This window comes from Rhodamnia argentea, chromosome 11 (assembly GCF_020921035.1).
Source record: "Rhodamnia argentea isolate NSW1041297 chromosome 11, ASM2092103v1, whole genome shotgun sequence".
NCBI lineage: Eukaryota > Viridiplantae > Streptophyta > Magnoliopsida > Myrtales > Myrtaceae > Rhodamnia > Rhodamnia argentea.
This window is the reverse complement of record NC_063160.1, coordinates 18,513,967-18,526,951: the sequence shown is the minus strand read 5'-3', so window position 1 is coordinate 18,526,951 and position 12,985 is coordinate 18,513,967. Positions and strand designations below refer to the sequence as shown.

At 44.9% G+C, this 12,985-nt stretch overlaps 2 protein-coding genes across 3 annotated transcripts; both read left to right on the top strand.

The window, feature by feature from the left end:
* The first annotated feature begins 246 nt into the window (after positions 1–246).
* LOC115747267 (costars family protein) lies at positions 247–12,873 on the top strand. 2 transcript variants are annotated; one of them, XM_048272345.1, is made up of 4 exons: positions 247–258; positions 5,422–5,425; positions 10,736–10,839; positions 12,454–12,873. In XM_048272345.1, exons 3-4 carry the CDS (start codon positions 10,759–10,761, stop codon positions 12,643–12,645), a joined length of 273 nt encoding a protein of 90 aa, XP_048128302.1. In that variant the 5' UTR covers positions 247–258; positions 5,422–5,425; positions 10,736–10,758; the 3' UTR covers positions 12,646–12,873. The 2 variants fall into 2 exon arrangements, with proteins under 2 accessions (XP_048128302.1, XP_030539207.1); XM_030683347.2 differs by lacking the exons at positions 247–258; positions 5,422–5,425 and having other exon boundaries at positions 10,682–10,839.
* LOC125312964 lies at positions 8,619–10,428 on the top strand. Its single transcript, XM_048273063.1, has one exon. The coding sequence runs from the start codon at positions 8,947–8,949 to the stop codon at positions 10,426–10,428; it is 1,482 nt and encodes a 493-aa protein (XP_048129020.1). The 5' UTR covers positions 8,619–8,946.
* Positions 12,874–12,985: the final 112 nt, after the last annotated feature.

Below are 12,985 nucleotides of genomic sequence, written 5' to 3'. Positions count from 1 at the left end.
ATCGAATGTCCAAAAGATCAAGCACTGGAGTCACTCCTTATATGCTAACATATGGACAAGAAGTCATGTTACCCCTGGAGATTCTTGTGCAATCATTAACAGTAAAGCTCCAAGATGACATGGCTAAAGAACAAGATGATGAGATGATGTACGCCAACATTGATGAATTGGGAGAGAATCGAGCCACAACTCTGGAAAAATTAATGGCTCAGAAGCGAAGGGTTGCCAAGGCTTACAACAAACACGTGAAAGATAAGCGTTTCGACGTGGGAGACTTGGTGTGGAAAACTATTTTGCCTATGAACCTCGATAGCGAGAAATTTGGCAAGTGGTCATCAAAGTGGGAAGGACCATATTTGATAATAGACGCCCTCCTAGGGAATGCGTATCGAGTAATGGAAATCGATGGAAGGGAACTACAACGTTCGATTAACGGGAAGTATTTGAAAAAGTTCTACCCATCGATGTGGGAAATGCGAGAAGAGTCGGAGGGCAAGGAGTAAGAAAGTTCAGTTTCATTCATTAAGAAACCTTCTTACATTCTTTCTCTCTCTCTTTCTCTCTCTCTCTCTCTTTTTCTCTTTCTCTCTCCTTCTCTCTCTCTCTCTCTCTCTCTCTCTCTCTCTCTTTCTCTTGCTCGTCCTAGCAAACCTTCACTGGAAGTGCTCTCCGAAACGAACAACGAAGCCCCGCAACCGGCACTCTAACTTGGCGTTCTCCTCCCTCGCACGGTGGTGAGCTTCAACCAACTCCTCCATTGCCGCCTCCAGCTTGTCCTTCTCGCTCTCCGGCCGCTGAAGGTGCTCTTTACGAGCTCGCATAAGACCATTGGTGGAATCCAGCATGGTCTTCGGACCCTCCAAAGGGGCTTTAATGAAAGCTAAGGACCGGGTTTCACAAGCTTCAGCCCGTTCGTATTCCCGTTGCTCGGAATCCTTCAGAGGCCTGCGCAGGTGTCGCTGGTTGATAGTCGGGCGGTCGGAAACAATGTTCCGAAGTTGGAGGACACTAGCGTGAGAGGCATGAAGGGCTTCCCGGACGTTGCAAAGCTCATTGTGCACCACCTCGCCGTTCTCAATCTTTTCGATCTTACACCAAACTTTATGTTCGGTGAGATCGTCTTTGGGCATGGTCGCCGGATTCCGGCGAAACTTCTCCAGCCCATAGTTGAAGAGTGTAATGAACTCTTCGTAGTCCGACCGGAACGGGTGGTCGAAGGGAAGATTTTGGGGCGCGAAGCGGTTGAGCGGGGCGTTCGGTTTCTCAAGAGCCCGTGGTTTCACCACCAGCATGGTGTAGGTGTAACTCGGAAGGGAGATAATCTCTCTCCAAATAGCCGAGAACTCACGGCTAAAGTGTGTAGGGGGAGATGAAGCCGAAGATGAAGACGCACGCTCCATTAGGGCTTTGAGAAGTTTACTTTAAGGATGAAAGGCAAAGGGTTTGGACGATGACCTACTCCAGGCAAGTGATCCTATTTATAGATAAAGGCCAAGGAACGGTTCGTCCCACAATGCTAAGTATCCTCCCACGACCTTCCGATGATTGAGGCGGTAAAGTTAGTGGACGGTTATCAAGGCGATGAGGTGTATCGCGATTGGTGAAGTACATAAGTAACCATAATGACGCAAGTGGCGGATTTCCCGCTGGTTATTGACCACGTCAAATCGTCATGACGATTCGAATTCGGAAGAAGAATCGGAAACGACGTCTTTCATTAAATGCCGCATGGAAAAAGGGTGATCTTGAGAAAATCATGTCATGATGAACTTTGGAGAATTGACACTAAGACCGGCGGTTCAATGATAGATTAAGATGATAAAGACAGGTGGCATTAATGTGGGACTAGCAACAACGGACTACAACACGTGTCGTTCAAGACTCAAGACAAAACTATGAAATTGCATTTCACCGTTGCAATTGGCGTCAACAATTGCTTCCTTTTGATGATTGGCATGCATCATATCAAGGTGCAATGATTCGCAAATTGCCTCTTGCTGTTTGATTGCCTTCAATTGTGCAGATAGTACTTGTAGGGTGGTACAACCGTCACTTTCCAGGATATCAAGAATATTACGTTAATAAGCCAGCTCATTGTCAGCAAGGAGAGAATCTGTTTCCAATTTGTCAATGATCGCTAGTTCACGCCGCCTTGTCTCGAAGAACCTTAAAGTCGAGCTAAATGTGAGGAAGAGTTCATTAATGGCAAATCCAAGGGCACGACATTGGATCGGATAAGGTAAATGAGCCAAAAAAGTAAGGAGAGCTTTGATCTTGTCCTCAACGTATGCTTTGTTACATATATTGGCATATTCTCTTCCCAAGAAATTATGCAGGCATAACCACTTGCCGCGAAGATATGGATAGTCGCAGCGAAGAGCATTCGATGGGCCAGCTGAGGCACTCGCTATGTTCATATGAACAACTCACGATTTATTAGGCAGGTTATCCGTACGGCCGTCAGAAGCCGATGAATCATCTATAGAGGAAGTTAGATCAATACTTACATCAAGCAAGAATGCAAAGAAGTACCCACTTTCATTGTTAGGTTGTTCATATACCTATATCAACAAAGGGTTTACCTTCATCGATTGGTTGCTCAAGTATAATACTCGGTATAAGGAAAGGAGCGGGTTTTTTTAGAGGAAGCAAGAAGCCCAATGAGTTTCGACGGACTTTCGAAAGAACGTCCCTTGCACCGGTTGAAAACAAAGAGGAGCGGTAGGAGAGCCACCACTTGTCGAAAAATGAGGAACTACAAGGATAGCTAGAGAAGCCGACAAATACAAAGCGCCCGAGAACAACATGTGCAACTTCGATATGGCCCACCATGTCGGTTACATCCTCCTTGCAACCAGAAAAGGAGAAATTCATGGAATACACCACCAACATTGGAATTCCCTGAGTAAGCCCGAATTGGCGAACACAATAATGAGGGTTATAAATCTCGAATCCCGATGAGAATTCGCCTTCGCCGCACAAATTCATGGCTAAATCACTTGGGACTAACATGCTCATCCGTAAAAGATGAGAATCGGGACCTGCGTTGGAGGAGCTATAGACATCATCATTGACAGGCAGCCTGAAAAAATCAAAATTGGTGAGAGACAACAGTTCAATAAGGAAGTCGTCGAAAGGGTTAAGGTTATCGGGAGCACGGTGAAGGGTCCGATTGAACGCCATGGGTACATCATTTCCTTTAATTTTTGATGACTCGGCTATCGAAGTGAGCGCTTGATCAAAAAACATATGAGGAAAGTACACTCCGAGCCAATAATGCAGAATCCATAAAGGACCGGAGAAGGGAGCAAGATGTTTGTCCATCGGCGAAGATTGAGCATCCGATAACCCCGATACAATGCAGCCCGGGATCATCCGGCCTAGTTCAATATCAACACCTCAAGGAATTCTTAAGAAATTCGACATGTGGGGATACAAAAGACATATTTGCAAAGCCAACACAAAAGGAAGGCTATATATTCCCCGAGAAGAATGAGTCATGAAGATTTAGCATAGCGATCCATGAATTTGCCATATGACAAGTCAAGGCAACGGGACATATCGGGAAAAAATTGGTCGTTCGGAGGTCGAGAGTCACCATCGATAAATGGAGAAAGACCGGCCAGGAACCAAATATCAAGAAGGGTAGGGGTCACCGGACCAATAGGCAAAAAGAAACAATTCGATGATGATGACCAAAAGCAACACAAACCGCCAATGAGACCATACTCGGAGGGATCAATAGATGTACCGCAAAAGGATAACATGACATCTATCCTGGCCTGTGCCCGGATGGTAGCTGCCTCTCCTTCCAATCGTTTGTACCAGTTATAAAATTGATGGTCGAAGGATGGATATGAAGAAAATCTATAATTATCCGACAACCAAGCAGAGGTACAAATGATAGATTGCTCAAAGGGTAAGATTTCTTCGGAACAAGGGGGAAAGCAATTAATCAAGAAAGAATGAGGTGGCAAACTTGTGAGATGCGGACCCAAAATGATATGACCATTGCTGGGTTAGTGATCCATGAAGAATAATAAAAGTTCCCTTTTGGCTTCATTGTGAGAAAAAGCATCGAAGCGCGACAAGCGGAAGTCAGCGTGAGTACTCATGAGAACTCTATGGCAAAGTTCGTGTGGATTGGCATTTGGGGGCAATCATTATTTATAAGGGATTTTAAAGTAACCGACTTGGGATGATAATGGCAGTTACCCGGATGTGGGCAATTACATAGATCGTGGCAGAATGTGACACAAGAAAAAAGGAGGAAAGAAGGGGGAAATTTCATTAATAATTATCGGGATACAAGGCCGTCTTGATCCCCTCAAGCAGCTCACAGAGTAAACGCTCAAACTTCCTATTTTTATCTATGTACATTTCCTAGTGCGACTTCGATCTATCTCTGCCCGCACTACTCGAGCGCAATCGGCTCGTTTCCTCTCCTCTAAGGAAGCTACGGACGTCTTCGATTGATCTTCTATGGAAGATCGACGAGAGAGTACATCCGATCATCGCCTTCGAGTTTCCTCTAGTTCCATCTCTATCGCCAGCCTCTGTTGCTCCCGAGCGACTTCTTTCTCGTCCAAGGCAGCAAGCTCGTCAATGGCGGATCGAAGGGACTGCTCCCCCTGAGTCACAAGTTGTCCCGCCTCTTGGGTCTCGGAGTTAGGAGAAAAGAGCTGATAAGGAAAATTCGACAGAGCAAGCATCTTGTCCCGATAGTGTCGAAAATGCACAAAGGGAGTAGGAAAGTGTTCCAAGAATGCTTTCAGCCGGCGAACTAGACCCACATGAAGTTTTGCGCCGACTTCCTCTTTGACTGACCATTCCATCACAGATTGGATATTTTGAATATTCGATGGGTTGTCGACAAAGGAGGCCACCCCTAAATGAACAAGGTCCAAGGAGCAAGACAGCATGATTCCCAACTTGCTGAAAATCTTCGAGTCGGGGGAGCTGCTTGATTGAGACATGCTCGGACAATTTGAAGATCGAGAAGACCCAGCAAGAGGGGTTTGGACGTCTTCAACGGGCAACAACAAAAGAGAGGCAGCAGGAAGATCCCAGATGATGTCCGTGGATGAAGGTTCTTCGGCTAATAAGGGACCTTCAGCCATCGAAGGAGTTTCGACCATCGGAGCCGGGACAATGGCAAGGGCTAACGAAGAAGACTCCCCTTGAGGCTCTATAGGCAAGGAAGCCGCGACCGAAACGGTAGGATCGGACGAACATCCAGCAATGGCAATACTACCGGGCCTCCCAACAAATGGATCAAGACTCCCCAAAGGATCCTCAAGACAAGCGATTGGAGGAACTTCGACATGCTGAGAAACCTTCGGAGATTCCATCAGAGATTTGTTCTTCTTTGCCCCCATCTTTCGCCGTTTAAGAGAAGTGAGCGTCACCTAACAGCGAAAGTAAAGTAAAGTCACTCCGGGCCAGTAACACCGAGAAAATTAGGAAGAAAGAGACTTACCAAAAACAGTCGTCGGATGTTTGCGACCACCAATTGAGAGAGCTCTGGTTGCACCCTTTTTCCTAGTTTTCTTCAAGGCATGACCAAAGGGCTATATCCGGCTACTCTTGAGGATGGATGAGATGACATCTTCGAAAGGGCTTTCGAAGGCAAAAGACGTCCACCAGGTCGTAAACTCGGAAGTCACGTCGGGGACTAGAACGTAATCTTGTTGGGATGTCCCCCGAAAACCGCCGATACATCATGGTCGTAATTTCGGCAAAGTGAGCGAACGGTCCATTGATCTTGATGTTATAGATCTTCTTGTCCATCGATGGGAAATCCATAAGGTAAGGAATAGGCATAGGCACCGCCCGTCGAAGACCAAACCGCTCGGCGTAGTAATGAGGGGAATATGGTTCAAAACCAGGATAGAACCTTCCCTTAAGACATAGTCGGATTGGAAGATCCCGAGAGAATAGGACAAAGGTCCAAAAGTCACGATGGTTGAGCCGTTTCAAGGTTCGAGAGCTAAAGCAAAAGTCGAATTCACCCGAGCGATAAAGGAAGAAATCTACCCGGTCGGCTTCGTAAGATAGGAGCTGTCGAAGAAAGAATCGAAAAGGCTGAACATCACCAGGAGCCTTTAAAGGGGTAGCTTGGAGCAATCGTATACCAAGTTTTAAAGGAACTCCGTTAGGATCGAAGGAGGGAACGCTCTCGAACATGAAAGGAAAATAAAATACTACCCGGGCTTGAAGAATCCAGAGCGGGCCTGACAAGACACCGTCCTCTTGAGAATTCGACATTAATTGAGCGGCATAAGAAATACTCCTGTACAGAGACGCCAGAGCAAGAGGGCCAAGAGCAACAAGATTCCCTTTTGCTAGAAGTAAGGCAAGGTCATAATAGTCCTTGGACACTTTGAAGGTTGGACTAAAGAATAGATACTTCGACGACCAAAAAAGAAGAAAAGCCGTCTGCTCTTCGAGGGAAACATCCCCGGATGTTTTACAATGGGCATCGATGAACTTCCCATACGCAAAAATATCATCAGAAATGGGGCAATCCTTGGTTTTTCCTAGATTCTTGACCGAGGCCCCATAAGGGGAGAGGCCAGCAATGGCGAAGGTATCTAGAAGGGTTATGGACATGGGACCCCATGGAAAGAAAAGGCAATTGATAGAGGAAGACCAGAGGCTTATGACGGACCCCAGCATGCCCTTATTCAAGTCATGGGACAACATGCTAACCTCAATCGCTGTCTCCTAGGAAGTAACCGTTGGAGTATCCTCTTGAAGCCTTTGGAACCAAGTGTAAGCCCCGTCGTCAAATAGTGGAAAGCTCCTGAATCGTTGAGCCGATATGGACCAAATATCCTTTAGCGAAGAGGCTTGAATAGGAAGTTATTCATCTGCTCGCATTGGAAAGCAAGATTGAAGGGACGTTGAAACATGATGATGATCGTGGAAACTAGGCCCAAGAATGAAACCGCCATACTCTCGTTGAATGTTTAACAATTTGAGGAAACAATGATCATCATCATCACTATTGATGATCTCATCAAAGCGGGCGATGAACTCGGTGAGGAAGGAACTCGGGGTTTCGGTCGCCATGAAAGTTTGGAATGCTCGGAAGAGAGATTTGGGGTTTAGGAAAAACCTTGGATGAAGAAAGACGATAATTGGAAGCTTTTTCAAGATCCTTAAAAGCAAGACGAAAAGGGTTGATGCACGGCACGAAGTCGAAAGGGTTGCGTTTTGGAAAAAGGGATCAAGGGAAAAACGTAATCATCATTTTTACAGTTGGAGACCATTAAATCGGAGGAAAATGTTTTAAAAGAGGTAAATCTTCGATTTACATCTTTTAAAGGGGGCATGTGTTGACACCTAAAACAATCCAAGAAAGCTCGTGACAAGCATGTGAGGGAGCGATAATCGGCTACAGGAAGGAACACCGAAGCAAGGTACGTGCCAATCAAAAAGGTGCCATGTATCGGGGTAAATTCTGGCGCTACTTCCTTCCCGAGCAAGAAAAGCGCGCGGAAGAGGGCCACGATCGAAGCGGTTGGCGGTAATCCCCACGAGGTAAAAAGAAAAGGCGCGAAGACCGGGAAACGGTCATCCACGTGGCTTATGGAAAGGGGCAAAGCGTAGGGCCAAAGGAAGAAACCGCTCGGTGGTTACCAAAGAACCCGCCTATAAATACCTCGCAGTGGCAAGATACAAGACACACACAACAAACCCAAAACACTTGCATTTTCAACTAGCTCTTAGCCTTTAGCCTAGCCTAGCTATAGTTTTTAGATCCTCGTCGTCGATTCAATTCCGGCGAGTATCATATCCAGAATTAGGTGTCGTCGATTAGATTTCGACGTCTACTCACTAGGTTCAGCACCATCGATTAAATTCCGGTGTTGCACCCTTCACCCATCTTGTCCAAGATCGTCGATTCAATTCCGGTATTGTGTCCTATAATCCCCCGTCCAGTGCTGTTGATTAAATTCCAGCATTGTGTCCTACATCATCTCCCGATCCCGTCGATTTAATTCCAGGATCGTGTCGAAATTTGTTACATACTTCTACTATTGCACATATTGGGCCGTCGAAGTTGTTGAAAATTTGTTTGTAACGCGCCTTTTGCGTCAATCTACTGCATTTTACACTCTCTGTCCAAAACCGACCCGAACTTCTTTTCGGAAAACGAACGGATTAAGTTCGATAAAAGATTCTTGCGTTAGTAACCCTTTTTGGGCTATAGTCATTTTGGACCTAGAACCCATAACCAAAAAAGCCCCGTCGAAGGATTTCGACGCGCAACAGGATCTAACAAAATTAACTTTGGAAAGTTCATCTTTTTCATGGCCTACAACCTATTTCCTGTCCATTTGTTCTGACAATGGAGCCTGAATTACAATATTGATCATTCCATCTGAAACTAATAAGATGTTGACCACTTCCCAATTTTTTCTCTCAAAAATTTATCTCGAGTTTTGGAGGATCCCTTTGAATTTTCAAAAGCCCACCCGGCAGTCTTCTGCTCCTGCACTCCACATGGAAATTCCTTGGCGCCTTGTTCGGCTGACAAAAACAAGGTGATAGCGGATATTCTGGTCATGAAACTGTTGACAATACAATGTAAAAGAATGTTTCTTGGCTTCACTCACATGTTTATATCGAACACCATACTCCCTGAAAGTCATAGATCAGAATAGATCTCAAAATAGACGGCTAATGATTGATCCTTTCCTATTTGTTACCAAGGTTGTGGCCTCTAGCTACCGAACATGGAAAGGAAAACAAACAGTTTGTAAGACAATTGGTTTGCCAAACTTTGCAGGCATCGAAATTTTCTGCAAACCCGATGATCCACATTTGCGAATTCTACAACCAATTTTAGTGCAGACTCATCTATATAAGTAACCATGCAGAAAGATGTGTGAGATCAAACCATAGAAAGCCACAAATTTTTCAACTTCCTAGGCCAACATGTCTTCGATACAACTTTTCCTCATCCTCCTCTTGGTGGTTTCTCTCGAACCAATACAATCGATCCGGTACGAGCCCTTCAAGAATGGAGACACTATTCGCACCAATGAGACCGGAGTTGAGGACTCCATAAGTCCTGCAGCACCAATTCCAGTACAGGGATTTGAAGTCACAGTTCAAGGGCCTGGGACCAGCAGGTTCCAGATCGAAATTGGTTCCACTTATGCTCTCCAAATGCTCAAGCTTGCCTCCGACTTCGTATTGCAAGTTTTCGACCAAAAACTGGCTGAGGGACGGGGCTATACGGGAGTAAGCTTGGTTGTTGAGAGCTTTGCAACATATGGCATTGGGAGCTATCCTGATGCAGTAGCCAGCACCGCCGGGGACAACATTTACGTAAACTCGGACTACATTCAGAATTACGACGGTGCAGCACGGCCTGAATTTACTGGGATCCTGTACCATGAGAGCACGCACGTGTGGCAATGGAATGGAAATGGCATGGCTCCAATTAGCCTAATCAACGGAATCGCTGACTATGTGAGGCTGAAGGCCGGGTGGCCATCTAAGTACTGGCCGAAGAGAGGGTCCGGCACAAGATGGGACGAGGGATTTGCCGTCACCGCATATTTTCTCGAGTATTGCGATAGCATCAGAGCAGGGTTCGTCACTGATCTTAATGCTCTGATGAAAGATCACTATACTGATGCCTTCTTTGAGCAGTTGCTAGGCAAGACTGTTGACGAATTGTGGGATGACTACAAGTCATCCTACCTTACCCTCGCCAAGTCACTTCACTATCAGCTAGTTGACAACTCAACTAGCCCTGGTAACACCAAGTTTGAGACCGACATCGGCGTGGGTTATGCCGTCACGATCCTGCAGCTCGCTTCTGAGTACGTCATGAAAACCCTCGAACTAAGCATAGGCAAAGCGAAACCATACGGGAAAGTAACATTAATTGTCGAAAACTTCGTCAATGCTGGGATTGGAAGCTATCCTTCTGCTGTGGCCAGCACTACAAACAACGACATCCGCTTGAACTCCTACTACATCGAACACTACATTGGCGACGTGCGCGCTGAATATGACGGGATCCTGTACCATGAAAGCACGCGGGTTTGGCAATGGAATGGCAACGGTATGGCCCCGAGCGGGCTCGTCACCGGCGTCGCGGATTACGTGAGGCTGAAGGCGGGGTGGCCGTCCCAAAGCTGGCCCGAAAGAGGTTCCGGTTCCGGTTCGAGGTGGGACGAAGGCTATGCTATCACGGCCTACTTCCTAGAGTATTGCGACAACCTCAGAGAAGGATTCGTCGCCGATCTCAATGCCATGATGAAGGATTACTACAGCAACGATTTCTTCGAGCGATTGCTCGGGAAAAATGTTTATGAACTGTGGTCTGAGTACAGGTCGTCCTACAAGGTTGATGCACCAGAGCCAGGACCAGCTGCATCACCACCTGCTCCATCATCACTCTAGCTACATAGTCATTTCCGTACTTGACAGACACTGTTGTTTTCCGAGAATAAACAAGATTCGTGTTCGGGGGTTATTTGGAATTTTTTCGATTCGGATTATGTTTAAATTGACCATAAAAATTGTAACTTTTTTCTCGTTTAGCACTCATAGCAGAGCTGAATAAAAAGAAAATTTTGGTTTTTTTATGCCTTTTTTTTTTATGTACCTGTGATGGAAAAAGGTGACTCAGAAAATATCTTCCTGCTGGCCATTCACAAGTAGCATCTCCTGTATATAGTTTTCAAACTGGGGAAGATCAACATTGCAGGGGAAAAAAAGGAAAAAGGAACCATGAACGTAGAAGAAGAAGTCGAGCGACTCAAGGAAGAAATCAAAAGATTGGGCAAGATCCAAGCTGATGGCTCTTACAAGGTACATTCTTTCCTTTGACCTTTCTAACTCGAACCTGATGTCTCACCAACCGTCAAATCCATGTCCTTTGCCGCTGCTGCTGCCAGCCCACCTCCTATTTCCGTTTCCATTTCAAGAATTCAGATCTCTCTGAAACAATTTGATGTGGGATCGATTTCAATTTTTTGCAATTACACAGATTAGGTGCGTGGCTGGAAGCCTGATTTGGAAAGAGAAATCAAGATAGATCATCTTTGATTCTTCGGGAATTCAAGAAAATCTTGAAAATACTTCATGTGGTCGTTTTGGTGTAGTCGTCGAAACTCTCGGGTGCCAATACCAAATGGAAACATGCCCTTTTGTTCTGTTTGATTGAATTGATGGCATGTTGAAGCTTGCGTAAATTTGGGCTTGAGCCACATTACAAGTATCGCCTTGTATTGCTCATCTTGCTGTTCTTCCTACATCAACAAACCGGCTTTTTATGCGTTTATCTCCGTAAAAGTTTGGCCTTTAAACCTTGATCTGCTGTAACTTTTTCCAATTGACGCGTACTCGGTAAGGATTCCAGCGATTCCTTCCAATTGACTTAGATCTATGATGGGCCGTTGGATGATTCGTTGGATGTTCCAGTACCTCATTTGAACTTAGTTGCAGGTTGATTTTCTCTGTCTAATTTGCAATTTGACATGGAACACATCAGTGTCGACCAATCTCATTTTCTGTAATGTATTTCCATTACCATATGACTAGTAATCCTTAGAGTGAAGCAAAGTAGGCTTTTGATTTATCCGGTTTCCTATCTCGTATGCATCGTCTTGGCATCTATTTGTTACTATTCCCTCCTGTAGAAACACAGGAAGTTCAAACAACAATCTGTGTCCTTAATAAGACAATCGTGTCCATCTTGTATCCTTCGGTTAGTAATTGATGCACGCTTAAGTTTGCTCACCTGGCGTTAGGTTCTTTACTACTCCTATCCAACAGAATCCAAATCATTTTTCTTCATTTTCTCTCTGAATAAGCTTTCTATGGACAACCTTTAGCTAAGGAAAACTAGAAAATAAGCAGAGAAATGGAAATAGGTGTAATTGGGAATCAAGCTCAAGCTCATATACAGATGCAGTATGTCCTCCTCCCGAGGATGTATCAATGTCATGCAGAAACTGAAAAGCCCTTGATTGATCCTTTTATTCTTTTTGGTTAAGCAGTTTATACCTTGTTAACCCAACTTCAGCAGCAAAGTCCCAGACCTTCCCTTTTCCGCATTTTATCAATGACATTGGAAATGGAAAACGAGAAGCTATAAGACATAGAAATGTCCTTAATGAGTTTAGGTAGTCCTGCTGCAATGAGCTACGGCTTGCAAATCTACTCAAATATGCATATGGAATTTGGTAAGAGACCTGATACATGTCTTCAACCACTTTATGCTAGTGATGATGTGTGAAAGTTAGGCCTGATGAGATCTCAGTTGACATGTAAAGCTAAAAATTGCTGATTTTTGTCCTGCTATTTTGCCATGTCAAGACTGCGATTTTACTTATGCAACTCTTCCGCACAGCACCGACCTAGTATGAGATTCTAATGAAAATGAATCCAGTGGCCAAATTGACATTCTTCTCCTGTCTCAAGGTAACATTCGGCGTGCTATTCCATGATGATAAGTGTGCAAACATATTTGAAGCACTGGTTGGGACGCTAAGAGCAGCAAAGAAGCGTAAGGTTGTTACTTATGATGGAGAGCTCCTGCTACAGGGTGTCCATGACAATGTCGAAATCACTCTTAAACCCCTGCCAGCAGCTGCGGCAGTGGCAACAAGCTGATGTTGATTGGTCCACCTGGCTCAGTCTCGAAAATAATGACTACTGTGTTTTCTGTAATGTATTGTCTTGTATCTTATCTCGGATAATATACATTTTCTGGGAATTCCACATTGTGCCAGAAAATTTCATCTGTGCTCGTTGCTCCATGAATTTGAGCTCAGTAAAACCAAATGCTATCTGATGGGCATTTCGTCCTACTATATAAGGAACCTATGTTTTGAATATTCATATTTGTTGGTGAAGTAGCAGAGGTTTTTCTTGCTTGGGTGATTCTAAAATTGTTGCCTCTTCACTGAGAAGTACGGAATGGCTTTAGCCGGTGATTAGTTCCAACTTAAGA